The sequence below is a fragment of the Cnephaeus nilssonii genome, assembly GCF_951640355.1.
Source record: "Cnephaeus nilssonii genome assembly, chromosome: 1".
In the NCBI taxonomy this organism is placed as follows: Eukaryota; Metazoa; Chordata; class Mammalia; order Chiroptera; family Vespertilionidae; genus Cnephaeus; species Cnephaeus nilssonii.
In genome coordinates, this window is record NC_137072.1 from 35,370,119 (window position 1) to 35,392,341 (window position 22,223).

Consider the following 22,223-nt stretch of genomic DNA (forward strand, 5'->3'; position numbering starts at 1 on the left):
ATTATAAACAAGTATATAAGTAGATAATGTAATTTCAGAGAGTGATACAAACAGAAATATAACATTTAAAGCACCTGCACATTCAGTAAGAGCTGTGAACATGTTATGGTTGTTTTGAAAGCATCTTTCCCAGACCATCTGGGCTTCTCTTTCATCTCTGTCATAAAAGCACATGAATTCCAATCTTAGTCCACTTCCTTGCAAGGAAAACTCGTCTACTTCACCCACGGCCTTCATCACACTTGTGCTCTTGACTTCTTAGGATTCCCTAATATCAAAACCACCAGGAAACAGGGACTCCCCAAGTGCACCAAACTCTCCATATCCATTGAAGACTCGCGAATAATAGTCAAGTTACAGAATCTCTCTGACATGGCAGTTTGAGCAGGTAGAAAGGTGGCTGTGTGTGCATTTGTCTCTCTTAAAAATAGCAGTAATAAACTTGGTCCATCTCCCATGCAAATACTGATGCCTAACTTAATGTATAGCCAGTCACCTGTAGCCTTCTCAGTGTTTCCCATTTGCCTGAGGCTGGCTGTTGGCAAAGCATTAGGCCAAAAATAATCGCTCAATTGTGAACATGTTATTTGCTAAGTTGTAAGAGTTGACTGACCAAAATTAGTTATTTTAACAACTAGGCTATTTATGTTGTTCTATTTTCATGGGAAATCCTTTACTTTCTTCATTCTGTCTTCAACAAATCTTTCCCTACATACACAGAAAGAGTTCTCCAAACCCACCTCATGGATTCTGTTTTTATAACTCCTTTCCTTTATATAGCAAGCAGTCATTATTACTCTTTATAATAATACCTCTTAAATTTTATCTAGTGCCTCTTTTCAAGTAGCTTCTTGGAGCTCTAAGTACTTTATGGCTTATTATTTACACCTACTTATTGATAAAGATGACACTTTATAATTTTGAGGGGCTTTACAATTATTCCTGCTAATTACTCATCCCCATGCCCCACTCATTCTAGAAAACATCACCATTTTGAAGATGAGTAAGTAGTCCCACGACTTAGGGGAGGAATATCTGTTTGGAACTTAGGGCCCATGGAATTGTTACTAAGATAGTGGCCTCCTGCTTCTAAATGTGATTTGGGGGTAATTTTTTGAGTGTGCAGGTGCAGGGAACTCATGTTACACAGACCCTCAGATTATATCAAACCTTCTCTTTACTAATGCTGCTGAGGTTTCACTTTAAGCCATCTGTCAGTTTTATGTTTTGGGTTGTGATTTGCGATCCCTATATCCTTTTTGGCTTTGGAGGGTTTTCCCCTCGAGGCAAGCGGGGGACACTGAAGTCTGGCAGAACAGGATTGCTCCATATTCCATTCATTCCATCTCCTGTCGAGTGTTGCTCTGGGCTTGCCCCTGTGCTCACACACCACTGCCTTGCCTCAGTTTGCCCTTTGAGACCCTTCCTCAGAGGCTGTCAAAGATAGTCAGAAGAACTTGGTATCTTCTGCTCGATACCAGCTCTGGGTGGGAATTTATCCACTGACACACAGACTTATCAACTTGACTGAGCACCTACTGTGTGTCAAGTACCGAGTATGCTGGAAATCATATCTTGTAGACCTCAGTCATTGCTTCATATGACTTCACAAATTCTCTATGTATTCTTTCCATCTTTCATAACAACAGGGCATTTTTCTTAATTAAACCTAGCAATTCTTGATATCTGTGGTGTCCCCCCCAAAATTCATATGTTGAAATTTTAATGCCTTAGGTAATGGTATTAGGAGGTGATTAGATCATGAGGGCAAAGCTCTCATTCATGGGATTAGTGCTATTATAAAAGAGACCCCACAGTATTCTCAAGCCCCTTTTGCCATGTGAGGACTCAGCAGGAAGGTGCCAGCTGGCACCTTGAACTTGGACTTCCAGCCTCCAGAACTGTGAAAAATAAATGTTTGCTGTTTATAAGCCACCTAGTCTGTGATATTTTGTTATAGCAGCCTGAATGGACTAAGACAGTATACGAAACTAACAACTAAAAGGATGTAATGTCCTTGGTACCTCTACATTCCAAGAGTGTTCTTTTGGGATGGGAATCTGAGAGGCACTCTAGATTTTTTTAGTGTTCTGTCCATCGAAGAACTAATCTGTGCTTCTTGACCCTACTCCAGCGCACCTCATATTATGCACTTCCACTGAAACGGTACTTTCTATTACCTTGGCAATATAAATGTCCAAATTCGAGACAAAATAGGCATACAAGGCAGAAAAAGTTGGCATTGTTAATGTCGCATTTAGAAATTTAGCTTTTTATTGAAGAAATCACCTATAACTTGTGAGTGCACATGTAATATACCTTTAAAAGTGTTTTAGGAAACAAGAAATTTGGCTGATTTCAGCTCACCCCTGCAGCACTTTTCCAGTTTCACCCTCACCAAGTTAGCATTCATAGCTAACCATTTAATTTACAAAGTTAAAAACATCTTTTTGTATGTAGAGAACTTTGAGATAAACTGAGTTTTTGTTGTCCTTTGCTAATTATCTCTGTAAGACTTTTTGAAAAAATTTCCCTAAAGTTAGTAATCAGGATAGTTAAAAATTAAATGCTACGGTAGAGAAACCCCAAAGAATAATAATTTGTCCTCAAAAGTGCTTAGTCTATCTACTTTTAATTCACCCTTCATTTAAAATAACTTTTTGAAAGGAATCCTATATAATAAAAGACCAGCCACCATAAGCGTAATGACCGGAAGGACCAGAGACCAGAACCACCACGGCCCCTTGCAGGGCTGGCCCCGCCCCCAAGCAAGCGGTTAGGGGAGATCAGGCAGGCAGGCCAGTGGTTAGGGGCAAATCAGGTAAGCAGACACCCCCTCACTGGGCTGGCCCTGCCCCCCAGTGAAGAGTTAGGAGTGATCAGGCAGGCAGGCAGAGTGATTAGGGGCGATCAGGTAGGTAGGCAAGTGGTTAAGTGGTTAGGGGCGATCAGGTAGGCAGACAGCCCCTAGCTGGGCTGGCCCCACCCCCCAGCAAGCAGTTAGGGGTGATCAGGTAGGCAGAGTGGTTATGGGCGATCAGGTAGGCAGATGGCCCCTCCCAGGGCTGGCCCCGCCCCCCAGCAAAGAAAGAGGGAGGCCCAGGCCACAGGCAGCAACTCCGTGGCAGGTGTGCAGCCAGGCAGCGATTGCCCCGCAGAGGGAGGCCCAGGCCAGCCAAGCCATCGCACCCCATGCCTGTCGCCTGCAGAGGAGGCCACCGGTGGCAGGAGGGGGGGCAGTGCTGCACAGATGGCAAGCAGTGGCAGCAGTGGGGGTGGGGCCAGCTGCCTGCAGCCGTGGGAAGGAAAGCCCCGATAGGCCCTGATCTCAGGCCAGGCCTAGGGACCCTACCCGAGGGGTCCCGGATTGTGAGAGGGTGCAGGCTGGGCTGAGGGGATGCGCCCCCCCCCCCCCCCAGTGCACGAATTTTCATGCACTGGGCCTCTAGTCTATATATATATAAAACCCTAACATGCAAATAGACCTAGCAGCAGAGCAACCAAACAACTGAACAACTGGTCGCTATGACATGCACTGACCACCAGGGGGCGCGTGGAACATGGCAGGCATCGGCCACGGCAGGATGGTGGAGCAGATGAGCGGAGGTGCCAGACCAAGGCGGGGTGCTGGTCACTGTCCTCTGGGCGAGCTTCTGGTGATTACTGAAAATTCTTTGCTCCAGTGCACTGTGGTCCTGCCTGACACTCGTACCTGCTGCCGGCGCTGGCCCTGCCCCCACTCGCACCCACTGCTGGTGCCCGGCTCTGGCCCTGATCACTCGGTGCCATCAGTGTGTGTGAGCAGCAGCTGGCAGCCCCGATCACCCCTCAGGGCTTCTCCACCTCCCCTGTTCCTGAGGGGCGTTGCAGCAGCCACCTCTTGCACCCGCTGCCGGTGACAGACCCACTCGCACCTGCAGCCAGCACTAGAGCCGCTGCTCCCACCCGCTGCTGGCACCCGGCACCAGTCCCAATTGCTCAGCACCCGATCGCTCAGCATCGTCAGTGGGTGTGAGCAATGGCTGCTGGCCCCAATCGCCCCTGAGGGCCTCTCCACCTTCCCTGCTCCTGAGGGGTAATTGGGGCAGCAGCCGCTGCTGGCACCTGCTGATGGCACCGGTCCCAATTGCTCCAAACCGTCAGCGGGTGTGAGCGGGGACGGCGCCATCAGTGCGTGGGAGCTGTGGTGGTGAGAACAGGGCTGCTGACAGATGGGACCGGAAAGGGGTGTGGAGGATGGGCCGAGACCCGCCCCTGTGCCCACTGCAGCCTAGCGGCCCACAGTTCTTTTCAAGGTGCACCTTCTGTGGGCAAGTTGCTCCATCTTTCTGTACTTGAACTTTTTCAGCTGAGAAGTAATAGCACCAGCTCTACCCACCCCACAGCATTGTTATGGGATTAAATTAGCTAACAAATGTGAAAGGGTCTTGAAATTTAAAACATAACACCATGAAAGAAATTCTTGGTGTTGTCCGCTGTGCCAACTATATGCCTGAATTAGAATAAAAAGTTTTTTTTCTTTTTTTATTTCTGCATACCTGTTGTGAAGACTACAAAAAGGAATTTTGAAAATAAAATACAGTTGACCTTTGAACAATGTGAGGGTAAGGGGCACAGTCAAAAATCCATGTATAACTTTTGACTCCCAAAAAACTTAATTACTAATAGCCTACTGTTATATGTATTATGTACTGTATCCTTAGAATAAAGTAAGCTAGAGAAAGAAAATGTTGTTAAGAGAATCATAAGGAAGAGAAAATGCATTTACATTACTGTATTTATTGGGGAGGTGGGGGAATCTGCATATAAGTGGACCTATGTAGTTTAAACCCCTGTTATTCAAGGGTCAACTGTAGCCTCTCTCCAAAGTTCCAATAGTTAAAAATAAATTCATTTCTTTTTTTAATTAATATTTATTAAGCACCAGCTAGAGGAAAGTTATTCGATTGGGTGGATTAAGAAGTACAAAGATTAATGAATGTGGATTTGGAATCAAAGACTTGCAATACAATATGTAACTGTTAGAAATGACATACCTTCTTTCTATTCACTCATCTTTATAATCACAAGTGCAGCACATAAAACTGGTGGGTGTAAGACCTTCAATCTGTCAATAGTGGAGTTTAGACAAGTACTACACGCTTACCTCAATAGCTCTCTCATTATTTAGGTACCTAGACTAAAAAGGAAGTGGAGAGAAAAGAAAATATTTAATGGTTTGGCTCAATTCCTGTCCTTACTACTATGGACCCATAATTCATGTCATCATAGGAATAGCCTCATGTCCTGCAACACTGGCTTCTAAGGCTAAGGCTCTATTTATGGGTAAGCCGGAGCATTATCGTTATCTCAGGACTTGCCTCATAGTTCAGGCCACACTAGAAATTGGATGGAAATGTTAAGAAAAGAGATTTCTGTCTGAGCAGCATATTTTTGCCTTTCTATCACAGACAAAACTGTGGCCAATGGCAGTTCACTCCTCCTGCTTTTTATTAATATTGGTGGTGACAGAACACACCCAGTTTCATTACCAGCTCTTCAGGTGCTTTCCAACATAATGGCTTTTGTCTCCCCCATTTAACTGCTGGGGCAAAGAGAGCTACAGAGTGGTGAGGGGACTGCTGTCTCAGCACCCACCCCCGGGAGCAGCCGAACCCTGTGTCTCCAAGGTCTCTCTGGTCCTAAACTCATTTTCATGAGGTTTATCTGGCTCCCAAAGAACAACTTGGATTTTAGATCTGCCTTTTCCAGGCAAGGTCATTCATATTTATATATTCACTCCATAACTTTCATATGCCGTAATTAGGAAGTGTAAACATGTGATTGTTTTAGGGACAGGACTTTCATTTCCCTATTTGACCTTTGCCCACTTGTTCATCATGTTATCTTCCTTCCTTCCAGAAATAGCGGTGGTGACTGCTACCAGTCACCTTGGCTTATTGTCCTCAATTCAGTGGATAATCTAAGCAAGATTACTGTGCAGTGGAGAGTAAAGAACCTCCCTCCCCCCGCCCCCCCCCCCGGAGGGGACGCCATTTCCCTAGCTGTGGGTCAAGACTAAGTTCAGAGGTCAGAGATCTAGCAAGATATTAGGGTGTATTTCAGGTCTTCAAATAGGAAGGAAACAGAGCACACCCTTAGTTCCCTACCCCACTATTATTCCCACCAAAGGACCTCAGTTAGTACTGAGGAGCCTGATTGTGGTGATGGAGGACAGGTGAGGCACGTGGAGCCTGGGAGTGAGGACACCAGGACTCTGATCCAGATCTGTTTCGAGCTGCGTTCTGCGTTGTTCCATCCAAGCTGAGAGCATTCTTGGCTCCCCGTCAGCTCACACCTCCTGGAGCGGTGCCTTAGTCTGCACTTTTGGAAGACTGCCTATTCTGTCTGTAGCATCTCGTCTTTTCTGTGTGTGTGTTTAACTTGCTGTTTTCTTGGCTAATCTGCATGGAATTCTTCTAATTCCAATAAACAGCAGTGCAATGTGTATTTCCCTGGCTAACAATATGCTAAGCCCAGTGAGTATAATGAAGTAGGGAAGCAGGTTTTTCTTATTTGGGAGAAGAACACCTAGTTGATCTTTTGAGGCAGATGCTCCAGTGCCAGGCAGGACTTCAGTGTAACCAAACAATCTTTGCTTCGCCTGCCTCCTTTAGATGCCCCGCTTCAGGTCGAGTATGGCTCCAATCTGCAGGAACGCTGGTGCCCACAGAGTTAAAATATTTCCTAGGTCCCCAATGCCTGTCCTCCGCATCCACGACCCAGGGTGGGGCTAAGGGTCTTGACCTTGTCACTCTTCCTGAGGACAAGAGCAGAGGAAATGATGAATCCAACTGTGAATTCCGTGTCCCAGAAAAAAAAGAAGCAAAAATCCTTTCCAGCACAACAACTGATCCAAATCTTCTCTTAGTCATCCGTGATACTTGCTGGTAGCTGAGAGCAAAAAGAAAACGTGAAATTGGCTTTGCTGTTAAATGTATAGGAGAAAGGTAAACGAGTCCCTTATTTTCCTTTCCAAATTTTTAAGATGGTAATTAGGAGAACTAGCACCAGGCAGGCCTGAGTGAATACAAACAAGACCCCTATAGGCAGCGCAGTGTATTAATGTAAAAATATGCCTAGACAACATAACTTGTCAGAGAGGATTATTTCTACTTAGTGAGTCTGCAGGAGCCCCTTTGCTCCACCATTCAGAATTTGACTGGAGAAGAGAGTGGGGCAAGGGAGAGAGTGAGAGAGAGAGAGAGAGAGAGAGAGAGAGAGAGAGAGGGAGGGAGGGAGAGAGGGAGAGAGAGCGCGCATTAGTGAACAGCTACTGTGGCATTGATGTTTGAGCGCACTTCTGAACTGGCTTTGTTGAGACTATCAGTGTCTCAGTGCAGAAAGCATGCGCTGTCCCAAATCCGCTGTTACTATGAGAAATGAGGAGCTGCTTTTAAGGTATGTTCGGTGGCCTTTGTTTTAATGTGTCTTTTTCTCGTTTCCAGAGCTGGTTGAAACAATAATCCTGCTCTGAAGCAAGTAGCTTAGAAGGGGGGAAAAAAATCTAGAGAGAGAGAAAGAGAGAGAGGGAAACAAAATCGAGACCAAGAGACTGGGAGAAAGAGAGAGCAAGCGAGAGAAAGGACAAGGACTGCTGCGTGCGAGTTCTATTTGCAGGAGTTGCCTTTTGAAAGCATATCATGTTTTTGCTCGCTGGGATCTGTGAGTGGTCAGTGGCTCATTTTAAAGGCTCTGAATCTGGCCCTTGGTTCGTCTTTTCCTTTGCAATGTCTAAGCCTCTTTCCTTATTATGCACTCTGCATGGAGTAATGACCGAAAAAGGAGCTAAAGAGACCCCATATTAGACTTGCGTTCCAAATTCCGCTCTAATCTGGACTTAGCCTACCTAGATAGTCCTTCTGTGTTACCAGGTTTGGATCACTTTATCCTGTTTGCCAAAATGTGTACCTGTTTAAAGACCTCTGTTCATGCATGGCGTCCTGGGTCCCTATGTATTGAAAACAAATATTTGTTTCCTGCATCTGAGTTAGGGTTCTATCGCATACCAAGAATGAGCCACCACTGACCTTTTGGAAAGCAGAGAAAGAATTATGAGAGAATTGGCATCCTGCTTTGAAAAATGTAGTCTTTTGTTTATTTGCTAGCAGACATTGTAGCACTGAATACATCTTTGGGTCTGACAATGGGACCCGTTGAACAATGGAGCTGTCAAACTAGCTTAATGCATGTCTGGGCCCTTTTTTTTTTTCTTTTTCTCTTTTTCTTTCTCAACGCCCTTTTTATCTGCTATAATCTTGTTTGTATAGACTATACGGAATGAATAGCTTTTTGTACTGCTTGTTTGTGGTTTTGTGCTTTTAAAAATTTAATATCTGCCGTTCGTAGAGCTTTTTGCATTTTGCAGCTATGTTGGTTGGATTAAGTTAAAGATTTATTGCTTACCTCTCTGTTAACTACAGAAAGAAATGTATTGATTGAGACTGCTTGTAATACCATTATCATTCTGGCAAATACCTTGTTATCAGACATGCCTCTACAGTATTTATGCTTGGGGATTTAAAATTTGTCTATTTGGTGGACTTACAGAATGTAGCAAGAAAGAAGTTAAGAGGAATATTTCTGTGTTGAAGTAAATTATAATTTTTAGTCTTTATCGCCTCTTTTGGCATACAAATAGAGAAATACTTTAGAAATTCAAAGGTAAGTGAGAACTTTTGCCCTTATTATTTTGGTCACAAACTATTATTATATAGCCTGTTAAGTTGTTAAGTTAAAGGTCTCTGTGGAACATACTGATTTCTGATATATGGTTATGTGCTCATAAAATGCATTTCCATGCAGGGAAAACATTTCTCACATCCTCAAAATTTTTTTTTCTTTTTATGACATAAGCATCTATTTCTAATGTGAAAACAGTGAGACTTCAAAAAGAGAAAATGGAAAAATCTGTTTTGAACTTCTTATAATATTAAAATCACTTTTATTCTTATACAGAAATAAAAGAATGGACCTTATAATATTAAATGGTGCCCTGGCCAGTTTGGCTCAGTGGACAGAGCGTCGGCCTGAGAACTGAAAGATCCCAGGTTCAATTCTGGACAAGGGCACATGCCTGGGTTGTGGGCTTGATCCCCAGTGGGGGACTTGCAGGAGGCAGCCGATCCATGAGTCTCTCTCATCATGGATGTTTCTATCTCTCTCCCTCTTCCTTCCTCCCTAAAATCAATAAAAATATATTTAAAAAATAATATTATTAAATGGTAATTTATTCACATGGCAATCATCACATTGAGGTTGGTTTCCGTAAAGAATATTTTTTTACCTAACATTTTAATGTTTTGTTTTAATTAGCTGCTTATGCCAGAACAATATTTTGAAAAATATCACTAAATTTATGGAGAGAGATTAAGGACCTAATTTTTAAAAACAGAAGGAGAGTCATTTTAAAGGGCAAAATTTAAAAATATTTAGTTATAATTATTTCCTCTTAGACTATATTGTGGTTTAAATTAGTGAAAATACTGGTAAAAAAAGGAACAAGATGTATTATTTTTGAAAACACAGTTATGAAATAGTAACTGTTTTTTAGAGTTTGGACTTACATTTTAATTTATTAAACTTAAGTTGAAATGTTATGAAATACTTAATTCAGAATAATTTAAATTAATGTTACAGGCTTAAAAAATTGCCTTCTCAAGTATAGATTTTTCTATGGACAATATTTTCAGAGCCTGGGTGGACCCAAACGTATCTGCAGTTTAATGATATTTTTTAAGTTATCCATTGTGAATAGAATGGATTTTAAATGCGTACTTATTATGTTCTCTTACTCCCAATGGGATCTGAACTGCTCACTCCATCGGGTATGCCAATAATTGCTTTTAGGATGAGCTCATAAAAGGTAATTGGTGAAGCTTTATAACTGAAGCTGGCCCACTGTTACCAACACACCTAGATGCTGCTTTCACGGGAAATTTTTATTCCAAAACAAAGGTTGCAAAGCAAATTTTTTTTTGTGGTTTGCAAGAAAAATAGTCCCCTGTGCTCCCTAGTTGCCTGTCAGTAGCACACTGAAATAAAGAGACAACTTGGGAACCTCCATGTTGAATTTTTGACTAAATTATAATTATTTCCCTGAGATTTATTCACTTGGATTTCTAGGTGGTCTTGGGTTTAAGAAGGAGGGAAATCCCTTCTCACTTTGTTTGCTTCTCCTGGGTCTGATCCATTATGAGCCAGAATTTGGAGACCCCCCTTTCAGCATTCCTCATACATATTCTCTTTTCCTTTAGCCTGATGGGGAAGGTAGGAGATTCCCTAAAGTTGGCAAACTTGTCTACGTTTATTTTTCACGACAGTCACAAGATATGTAATCTGTATCTTGCCATCAGTGTGATGATCCCCCTTCCATAGTGACCTAAAGAAATGTCAACGTAAATTTTAATTCTAAGCCAAGACTTGCAGAAAAGGAATAGCAAAAGATTCAAACCGGGAACATGGCTCCTTTCAATAGAGTAACCAGCGCACCCCTAACATACAAGCCTCCGGAATTCCCACGTAGACATGCTCAGCAGGCCACAGGCTGAGATCTGTAACCTCGATGTATTGGTATTCCTTTATTTGTTAAAATAAATCCTCACCATTTTCTTTCTTTCTTTTTTTTTAACATTAGTGTATACAATAGCAAATTACTCTTCTGGGACTGAAAAACAAAGAAGAACATTTGATTAATATTCATATCTGGAACTTTATAGCAAGTACAGATTGTGCTTGAATAGGTAGGAAGTCATTCCAAGAGTGAATCAATACTAATTATTGTAATCAGGGGGGTTAATTAGGTGAGAATGTGGCTGATGGGAAGTTCATTGCTCAGAGCCCTGGAAATACCAAGGTTGACGAAAAGGAAGGCAGAATGCACAAGGAAGAGTGCTGTGTGGGAATGATTGCTCCGACTCGAGGGGTCAGGGTTCGTAGATGCGAAGCACACCTTGATTTGGTGTAATCTGGTAGTGAGGAAACTAGAAATCTCCAACTTAGGTCCTTGTGTAGAGATTTCTGTAAAAGTCATCGGAACTGCTGCTTGTTTAGTGGCATCTCGCCCAGATCCATAGCATCTTTCTGCACCTCTTCAAACAGTAACAAGTACAGTCTATTCAGTTGCAATAATGCCTTCGATCATCCTTATTAGCCTTCCTGAATTTCTTTCTACAGTTTGGTGATTCCTGTGGGATTTCCCCTCTCATAAAACTATTGATTGCTTCTGTAATGTTTATTGGCTTTGGGAATTTTCTGAACTCACGGTGACTTTTTTTTTTTCTGTAGGAAAGATGAGGCAGCAGAGGTTTGGAGAGGATTAAAACCTGTGGCATTTTCCTTAACGGACATGGGGAAGAGGGTGTCAGAGGAAGGAAAACATATGTGAGGCTTTAATGTTGTAGCCCATTAAGACTGGAAATGAAGTGTCCTAGAGCTGTAGCACCTTTCTGATCACATGACACCAATCTACAGAGATGGGGCTAAGATGGAAGCCAGACATACATGTAAGAGTGTGTGTGTGTGTGTGTGTGTGTGTGTGTGTGTGGTTAACCCTGACTTGTGATGAGGTACACAGTCTTCTGCTTCACGTGATATCTTTAAGGATTATCGCGACAGGAATGTTTGTCTTCTCCATAGCATTCTCCTCACAGTGGGACTCATCCCAAGCACATTTCCTTGTATGTCAAGGCCATCAGAGTTAACGGAAACTGGCATCTGTGGGCAGAGGATGACAGTGGCCCGGAGTGACAGGTATTACCAGGACAGCTCGAGCTGCCACCTTAGCCCATTCCAAGTTGACCCGCCCATGACTGGCTGCTTAGGACTGTGATGAATCACTGGTGTTTATGAAGCAGGACGTGCCAACATGCCCTCGGAGCAAAAGAAACACTAGAATTTTCCTGTAAAATCATTCTGTTCAACCCGCTTCGTTGTCTTGGCCAAGAAGAGCTGTCCGGGGCTTTTCAAATGCCTGTCTTGAGAAAGGTGGCAGCTGCAGTCCGTAAAACTCTGCTGAAACCTATGGATGGCATTGCTGGCTTCTAGCTGGCGTGTGAACAGACTAGAATGGGCACAGCTGTGTCTGATGCAGACATGGATCAGATGCTCCTCACCCCTCCCGGGACGCTGCGCCTCTCAGTAATTCAAGGGCCCTGCAATGTGGTTGTCTTTGTCATGGTATTCCTTTGTTAACATCTCGGTCTGGGACCCCAGCTCTCTTTTGGGTTCTGTGAGACGAGACGGCTCACTGTTCATTCAGAGGTGATTTAAGAAGCGCTTCTGTAAATGAAAAGTGCACTGCGTTGGGGGTGGTTGGCATGAGTTCCTGGTGGCAGCAGTTAGGATCCCTTTGACCTTCTCTTTGGAAACTGACTGGATAAAAAGGGATGGGGACCTCGTTCCAAGCCCCAGCACCTATGCTCCATAAACCAGAATCTTCCTCTTCCCTCTGGTTTAGACTGATGGTCTCAGACGTAGAAGTGTCAGTGGAAACTCTAATGCTATAGAACAATAACATTGAGACTGGCTTTCTCTTCCTTCCCAACTGCCAGTTCCAGGTTTAAACAAAGATTGGAGGGTGGGAGTGTTAATGATTGGAGGTAAGAAATAACATCAAAATTTAGTAACAATCAACTCTATGCCTGGCACTATACTAGGTGGTTTCTTTTATCTTTTATAATTTAATTCTTACATATATCCAAGAGGTCTGTTATTCCCATTTTAAAGCTGGAGAAACTGAGCTTGAGAAAGGTAAAGTACTAGGCCTAGAGACACAGCTCGTAGTGGAAGGGATTCTAACTCAGGGCTCAAACAACTCCTTCCTTGGCCAACTTGAAAGTATAACAATTGGATAAATCGACACATTAAAGTCAAGTCCTCCTCTGGGGCTGCATTCCCACTGTGGACTTTGATTGGTACACACCTCCTGTTTTTGCCACTGAGTAAGCTGTAAAGTCAGAAAGGGAAAAGAAAGTGAAAAACTCTCAGCAGTGTTCTGCTTCTGAGTTTTGACCACAACTCCCCTCTGTGTCCCTGCTTGTTTGTGAGGTCTTTGAATTAAAGCGTCCTAAGCCTCACTTTTCTCAGGCTTTAATCTGTATAATGGGAACAAATGTTGGAAGGAATAATGAAGTACTTTAAAGCTTTATGAAGTTGAAACATGACTTTTTATCTGTATACGTGGCCAAAATATGTCATGCTGGGATCATAACCAATCTGGCAATAAAGACATATTGTGTTCAATATAGGACAGAGCCTCAGCCATCAAGAAGCTCACAGCAGTTATGAGACAGAGCAGTGGGTAAGAAGGTATTAAGTGGTATAATGCAGAGGAGAGGGACATTGAACTAGGCCTTGAAGGACCGATGGCGAGGAGGAGAGGGAAGATGTTCTTAGAACACCCTGGTCTTATCTTTCTATTAAAAAGAGCAAAACAAAATCCTCAGCCTCGTCACCTTTCTTTTTCAGATTCTCAAGGTCATTCACATCTCTCCTTCTCTCTAACCTTGCCACATTCCTATGAAATAGGACAAATGTAGCTATTAGCCTCCAGAGAGTATGGGGAAACTAAGTGATTGGGTAACACAAAGGTTTACACTCAGCAGTAGAGACAAGACGAGAGAATACATTCCATTTAGCTTGGGTAGGTAGCTACACCACTTTTCCATGAAGATTTTAGGTAGGTTTTTTGGGGGTTTTTTTGTGTGTTTTTTTTTAAGAGAAAGGGACAAAAAAATCTTTTTTCCTAATGGACTTCATGGGAATTAGCATCAAAAGCAAGCTTAAATAAAAAGCCACTTGGGATTTTTGAAAACCTCTATCATAAGCTAAAAATGGCTGGAGATTTGAACCATATTATAGGGGAAAAAATAAATTTCCTGTGCTCAAAACCTTAATGTATTTTCAACCTCCATGTCACATTAATAGCTTGGTTATATAATTGCGGTAGGAATAATTAGGCTAACACATTGTACTTCTTATCTGAGGATCATGGTAGGTGTTGATATTCCAGCCAGTGAAATGAGGGCCACACATGTGACAAAGGTCTAGCGAGGAATCAGAAAATTAAATGGTGTTCCCAGTGTCCATCAACTCCGTGGCAGAATTCAACAGGTGTGGTTCTTAAATTGTATAATCTTTTCACTCAGTTTGAAAGCAGCATTTGCCTTAAAGAGTCTAGTCTGCATACACCATATCAGATGACTTCTGATCCCCGTAACCAGAAGCTCTTTGATGGGGCTCTGTCATCAGTGTGGATAAAGCAGATTCATGTATTTTGTTTTGCAGAACCCCAGGCTTTTGCTCTCTTAATCCTCACTCTAATTCATTTGTTCAGGAAACGGAGAGACATTCAGGCAAATGGGGCTGTCAGGCCTGCAGAGATTTCCTCTCAAGTTGAGATTGTGATTCTTGTCAAGGGCTGTCTAGGGCAACCCCCACCCTTAGGCTAAAACTTCCATTTCTCTTTCTTTCACCCCCACCTGTTGCTGCTTTCTCTCTGGACCTAGTGTTAGGCCTGCTACTGTATCCACCCAGCTGCTGCCACTCAGCTGTTGTCTTCCGTCAAGCAACCATTTCTCCTTTTTAAATTTAACAACACGTGACAGTAAGATGAGAACTTTGGGCCAGCAGGGGAAAACCTTTTGTGGGGGTGGGAGTGTTGAAGGGCAGATTGCCAAGAACTAAAACCCTCATTCTGATAGGTATAAATTTTGTTCCTGCCGCCAGCCTGGCACCAGATAAGGGTACCTGGTATAGTCTGAAAAATCTCGGCATCTTTAAGAGGCCACTGAAACATTCCTTCAGAGTTTTTTTTTTCCTGAGTGCCTTTGTGTACAAATCGCCATGCTGGACAGACAAGCCTTGTTCATCTCCCCATCCTTTCTCCATTCTCCTTCCCAATTTTCACATCCGAGACTCACTCACTTCGTGGGACACAGTCTTACAGCCTCCCCCTCCCACCCCTTGTCTGGAAGGAAGCCCAACTCCAGAGACAGCTGTTCCTAGGTCAGAAATCAGCCTTGGTCAAGGCTAAGGCAAACTCTATTTTTCTGGCAGATAAGCAGCCAACAACAACTCATTTCACTTTTGTAGTCACCTGCCTCTTCAGACACCAGCTGTAGAGGGAAGCTTCTGGTATTGTCTGGCTTCCATTTGAGAGAGAGAAAAGAGAAAGCCGAGGGTGGGGGGAACAAAGAAGGCAGCAGCAGTGTAATGGAGAAAGAAGGAAAAAGGAAAAGCAAGTTAGAGAGGGAAGTGATGAGCTGGCTGGGCTCTGGGTCTGTCAGATCCCCAGTGTTAACCTTTCATCCCCTTGGAATGGAAGCATCTGAAAACCCTAGAAGGGCACCGCATTTGAGAGCGAGAAGGTATGTATGCAAAGAACCATCTTCAGTCTGAGGGCCTCTTCAGAAGGGAGATAAATTCACCAGTATGTATTTTTGCTCTATTAAAAACAGATTCAGAAAAACACAATATTGCAAAAAGCCAGTAGCAGCTGTTCTCAAGGGAGAGTGACTATTTAAAATTCCCGTAAAAATGTAAAATATGAATTTAATAACGATCTCATCTTTATTGGCATTTAATTTCACTTAAGTTGTTTTAAGACTGTGATAAAAAATCTCCATTCCAGAAGCTTTCAAAGGGGGGAGGGGGAATAATAAGGCGATAATTTTAAACTTATGATTGGTGATGTAAGTATTTATTTTTTAGATGATACTTTTATGGAGCTAAGAAAATATATATTTACAATGTCTCACTTAAGGATCTGTTTGTTTGTTTCCAAGCTGCTAATAAAACTGGGTAAGCCCAGAACAATCCCATGGCCACAAAGTCAGATGCTCTCTTAGGTACTTAAAATTCATGCAGATTTCAAATTTATTGGCTGGAAATGATGGGAAATCCCCTTATAGGGCCTCTATTTCCTGCTCCAAATGGCTTTGAGCACAGTGGGCTTTTTTATTTTACAAAAACCAAATAGCTATGTTAATAAAATTTGAATTTGAAAATGGGACAGGGGAAAAATGTTTTGGATTCTAGTTTGTAATGATGAGCCAGAAGTGGCGGGGGTGGGGGGTGGGGTGGGGAGAAACCCTTTTATGAAGGTGGCTTTTTGAGTAGACAAAACAGTGCTGGTTCATCTATAGTCACATAGCTGATAGGTTGCTTTTAAAGAGATTACGATGCATAAAGTTATGTGTAGGGATAGTTTTTTTTTAAAACGGAGATTTGTCATAACATATAGAGGGTTGTCTGCAGGAGAAGAAAATTCTATAGATGAAATACCAGTCTCTAAGTTGCAGTATATACATGTACAAAGATGCTGAAAGGTCTGTAGTTGAGGGACTACATTCTGGTTCATTGATAGAAGGAGGTGACAGGAATAGGATTGTTTGATTTCAAGCAGTGTGCACTCTATGTACAAATGCATTTATTAGCATTCTGTTCCTATTGAGGGTTTTGTTGTTGTTTAAAAAATGCCAGTGATAATTCAGTGCTCAGACAATGACCACTGGACAAAACTCAGTTTGAGATGAGGCATGAGGGGGAAGAGGTTTGCTGAAACAGCACAGTGCACCCCATTGCCTTGGAAGGCCTCATACAAAAATGAGGTCATTCAGAAACTTTCCCTTGAAGAGCTTCCAATTCTTGAATTGCCTTTTGTTTGGGAAATGAATAGCAAGTTGATTAAAAAAAAGAAAAAAAAAGGAGACAATTAGGGAAGGTAGGGGGATGGGCCTAGGGAAGAGCTTGAGGTTTTTCTGCAACGAAGCTAAAACGGTGAGGAACGTCATGGTTCCCAACAGCTCTGTCCTTCATGGTGTCACCAGCCAGGTGGTATGGACAAGAGGAGCCTGCTAATGGCCCCATCCTCTCTCTCTGCTGTTAGTGAGGTCCTTGGCTAGAAAGTAGCTTCATGGAAACCGAATGTTCCACAGCGCCCAGTGGAGCTGTCTGCCAAATAACTCCAACTGCCAAAACATGATACCTGATGGCGCATTACTGCACAAAAATTTAAAAAGGAGCCCCATTGAGTTGTATTCATATATATATATATACACACACACACACACACACACACACACATATATATATATATATATTGCCTTCTGTCAAAGCATTGAAATGAAAAAATTTAAGCTTTTCATCAGGTGGTATTTGGTTGGGTTTTTGTTTTGGTTTTGGTTTTAAGCTCGAACCTTTGAAATTTGTGTACATGTGCTGATATCATGGAAGCAAAACCCTATGGGATGGGTGTATGGGTGTGTGTGTGTGTGTATGTATGTATTTTGTTTCTCCCTGGCACCTACATCAAGTGCATTCGCTACATTACTTGTGTATTTGGCTGCCAAACTATTGAAACTCAACCGTATCCCATAAGCTTTCCTTGGCTCATGCCATCATTGTATCCCACATAAGAGTGATCTTTTATATTTGACCCCAGTTTTGCTTCTCTCTCTAAATGGTAAAGCAAGTGTGCTTTGAAAACTCTGGTACACTAGCTGTTGAATAAGGCAATAACCTATGCACTCGTAATTCTTTCTCTATGACCTACTTACACACTACTTCACCCTCCTTATAGTATGATTAAAAGCTTCTTTGAATCCACGATCGCCTCCAGGGATTGGAGGCGAGAATTTAACAAACTGCTGAGAAGGCTTAAGTCAGTAAGAGGGCTTCCCTACAGCTTTTCCCAACTAATTCACATGCAATTAAGGGGAAAATAAATATTTCAGAAGTGTACATGTTAATGAAGCCTTTTCTACCTTATGGAATGTAGACATAGATGGAGCTTTATTCCATAGCTGATTTGAAAATATTTTTTCTTTTGATTAATGCAGTTGTGCTCTGCTTCTGTTCATTCATTTTAAAATAAATTTGTTATATAGTCAGCTCATTATATACATTTGGGATTTATGTAAATAATGTGTGGAAAACCAAGAGCTGTCAAGGTTTGTCTCATTTATCCAGCTAATTATTAAAATCATTGAAAGACCAACAGAATTCTTAAAATTTTAAAGGTAGCCTGCAGTAGCTGAGGGAAGGATAAATGTAACCTAGTGTTATTAGGAAAAGTTTGGGCATTTTGAATGTACGAATTCATTTTATTGCACCTGCTTTTCAATTCCTTATGAATCTAGACCTGGTTCCTCAGAAAGGCAATGCTTTCAAATGAAGGTTAGTCCTAGCCCTACATTCAACAGTCTTGGAATTGGAATTATCTTGGTCAAAAGCCAGATATACTGTTCAGCTGAAGAAGGAAATCGAGTGAATTATGTATGTTTGGCCTTAATTGAATACTCCAGGCCTGTTACTCTATATTGCTCAATGCATCAAGCCTGGATTTAAATTGCTATGTGAATTTAAATTGGTATATACATATTTATTTTCCTTCATAACCTCTAAAGATGGTCAATTCTCATTACTACACAAAAAATTAGTGAGAAAAAATAATTTTTTCCTCCATATTGTGATGTCTGATACATTTAGCTACAAGCGCTACATTCACACGTGACTGAATTGTTTAACCCTCTGGCTACCGTGATCACCAAGAGGCAAACTATTAATGTGAGCTCTGCAATTTATGATGTTGCTTTAGAATGTGAACCAGTCCATGAAGTAGTTTTACATACTTGTGACATTGTGAAAAGTTCAGTTTCATCCAAATAACCAAACAATAAAACAATAATGAGAATGGTGAATTAGATTGCCACCCTATAAATCATTTATCTTTCAAGAATTTGAGCAAATCACCTGGGAAAATCAAACTCACCTGCTTCTATTTATTTGTAAGTGTGCTGTCATTTTTCTCAATTCCTATCAGTAAATCAGTCACAAATCTTAAATAGGTATTTAAGCTTCATGGCCATTATAGACCTAACACTCTTCCATTAAGTCACTGTTGCTTTGTAATCCTCGTATTAAATACTAGGAACTGGCAAATTCATGATTTATCTTTTTAAAAGAAAACATGGTTTATTACGGTGTTTCTTATTTCCATTCCTTTATAATTCTTCGTGTTTTCAAGATGATACAAAAGGAATCATAACTGCACAGAGATTGATTCATCTTTCTCCTTAAAGCTCTGAGATAAGTTCCGAAATGTCACTTGGGTCATTTATGAGATATTTACTTTGGCTAAACCACGAATCCTATCTCAGTTATTTTGGTCAGTTCATACACAGACAAGCATATCACACTGAGAGCATTTAAAAAAGGGGATGATTCTGTCTCTGGTGACTTTGGGATTTGGTACTGACCGGCACCTGAACTAGGCTTTGGCCACACAGTGGCACGAAACCCAGCATCGCTTCTTGGGCCTCTTGCAAGCGACTGGAAATGGGGAATGAAGAGGAACGGGGCAGACTCTGTGCGTTGAGCATTTCTAGATGCTCTGGGACCCTAGGAAAAGTCGGGCTATTTTTAAAGCCGGTGAGCTCAGCAGTCCCAGCCGCCCGCCTCGGGCAGGTCCCTCCCCCGGGCGGGCCCTCAGGGGTTAAGCGGCGGCGCGCGGGCGCGGAGCTCCGCCCCCGCTCCCGCACCTGGCGCTCCGCAGCCCGCGGCCTCGGCTCCGGGTTTCGGAGGGGATTGGCGGAGCGCGGGAGGGAGAGAATGTGACAAGTGCCGGCTCGGGCGGCCGCCGCGGGGAGGCCGCGCGCACCTGTCCCTGCCCGTCTCGCCGTCCGCGGCCGCTCGGACGCGCGCACCGCCGCCGCCCCCCGCCCGCCCTCCGAGCGCCTCGTGCGCCGCCAACATGACTTCTGCCTTCAAGCTGGATTTCCTCCCGGACATGATGGTCGAGGGACGCCTGCTAGTTCCGGACCGAATGTGAGTGGGGTCCCAGGGGGACGGGTGGTCGTGCGGGCGTTCTCCCCGCGACCCCGACCGGGCGGCCGTTGCCAAGTCGCCTCCCTGAAGCCCCGAGGAGGGAGAGGCGAGCGCGGCGGCTCCTCTGCCCCGGGAACGCGAGTGGAGACTCGGGATCAGCCGCCTCCTCTGGGCTTCGGAGCCGGCGCTGGGCTTGGGGAGGAGGGAGAGTGTCCTGACCGGCCGGGCGGCGCGGGGACGGGGGTCCGGAATGGGGTTCGGGGGGCCGGCCAGCCAGGCCAGCGCGGAACGGCCAGCGGGGCGCGGTGTCCGAGGGTCTGGGCTGGGGGACGGCCAGCGGGGCGCGGCGTCCCGGGGTGGAGAGCGCGCGTGCACGCTCGTGCCATTGGAATTGCGGGGCTGTTGGAGCCCGGGTGGCCCGTTTAAAGATCCCTTCTCACCAAATTAGCCGCCCATCTGACTTTCCATTTGCAAAGATTCCTTTCCTGTGGTGGGAGAGTGGGAGGAGAGAAGAGGAAAGAAAGAAAAAAAGGGAGGGGGCGGTTAATTATAAAGCATTACAATAGCCAGGTGTGCTCTCTTGCAGAAATTAGTGGCAATTTTTACGTAATCGCGGTGGTTTTGTCTGGTCTACAGCCTATAATTTAATAATTAATGTGCTTCGGGTTGTTTTACATGTCGTCAAACTAGGGTAGTTTATTGGGAGAAGTAGAGAGCTGGGATTCCTGAGGAAAGGGAAGTAATGCCTCATTTTTATCTGGTTGGTTAGTCTTGATGGTGCCTGAGCTGGTAAGAGAAACTTGGATCACCTCAGCAGGATCTATCTGTGTGTCAGGCGTGTTGTGGAAGGAAAACCTGAAGAGAGAGAACAGGGATTGCCAGGAGTGGGTCTAAAAGGTCTGTGTCCAATAACTGGAATATGTGAAATTGTCAGTTATCAGGAAAGAATTTTGGTAGTGAATCCAGGCTACAATTAATCTAGGGAAAAAGGACTGCTATCCTTGGTAAGAGTCCACATAGAATGTTCCCTATTCTGCACACTGTTAAGACTTAACACCCATATTCTTTCTGGCACATTACTGTACTTGTAGCAATTTTCATGCCATTCCGAGCTTTATGATCCATTTCCCTGGCAACTAACTTTCCCCTACGGTGCTAGATTCTTTTTCTTGTATGTTAAATGTTATGAGTTGAGAGATTCTTGAGAAACTCCGCAGCGGCCAATTATTTGAGCCCCTAGGAATTTTTTTTAATGGGGGCAGGGGATGATAGTATCTGTTAAATGAGAATTGTCTTTTCACTCGATATTAAGAACATTAACTTGCTTGTACACACGATCAGGTTCATTATCTCAACTAAGATAATCAGATAATATAAATTAAAATATTGAATTTCTTTTTGGCAGTTTTCTCAGAGAAATTAATCTTGGTTAGTAACATTCCCATGATATTTGTTTTAAAAGGTCTCTGTCTAGTCCTCCGTAAATGTGTGTGTGTGTGTGTGTGCTCTATAGCTATATAGCTATATAATAGATGTTTGCACATTAGCTTTTGAAAGTTTTGTGTGTTTTCTCCTCTCTAGAGGAATGTCGGGCTGAACTGAAGGATTGGCTTATCATGATTTTGAATTTATGGTCACCTGCTATGTAAGTGGCCATAATATATCTTGCTAATGAATGCTCTGTGAATTTAAAGTGTTAGTGGCCTCTGAAAGGTGCTGTCTCTTGTCAGTTAAATTATGAAAGTTTAATTTGTCCTTTTCATTTAGATGGATAAAGGTGGCTTGTTCAAAATATTTGCTCTGAATAGAGCCTTTGTATTTTAGCCACAGAATATCCACACAAATCCTAATGTCACTTCTACCCCACTTCTCTTCCAGATGTTAGTTATTTCCAAATGATGTCCTTTGGAATCAAACTTAAATTGTTTTCAGGGTTTGTCAACTATTGCTTAATTGACCTTTTACAAATAGAGGAAAAGTAGAGGATATGTAAATGATAATCTTGTTTGTCTCCTTAGCCCTAAGAATACTGTACCATGTTTTCCAAAAGAGTTTGCAGTTAACTCACATTAGAGACTAATTTGGGGGAATAGAAGGGTGTGTGGGAGGGCGTTGACCAATTGAAAATGCTTTCGCCACATTCATACAGTTGAGATGATAGCTGTGTGGCTTTAATATTTTCCAGACTGGTTATCATGTATGGTATATTGCCCTTGGCCTTAAATTTCAGTTGGCTAGATATTGGCCGGTTCCTATAAGGAAGTTAAATAAAGCATAGGGGCTTTACTTGTGCTGATTTCTTTTAAAGCAGTAGGATGTATATTCGATGGCATTTTCCCAGGAGAATGAATACATTA

The 22,223-nt window shown here is 42.9% G+C and overlaps 1 protein-coding gene across 17 annotated transcripts in view; it reads left to right on the forward strand.

Annotated features, from left to right (window-relative positions):
• CELF2 (CUGBP Elav-like family member 2) overlaps window positions 1-22,223 on the forward strand; it is a 546,733-nt gene that overhangs the window by 213,306 nt on the left and 311,204 nt on the right. For 6 of the 17 annotated variants that reach the window (XM_079768814.1, XM_079768806.1, XM_079768812.1 and 3 more), the window contains exon 1: window positions 19,583-19,866. The exons of the other annotated variants lie outside the window; for them this stretch is intronic. In XM_079768814.1, the coding sequence (XP_079624940.1) occupies window positions 19,793-19,866 (74 nt within the window). In that variant the 5' untranslated portion in view covers window positions 19,583-19,792. Of the gene's footprint in view, window positions 1-19,582; window positions 19,867-22,223 lie in introns of those variants that run through there. 17 annotated transcript variants of the gene reach the window in all.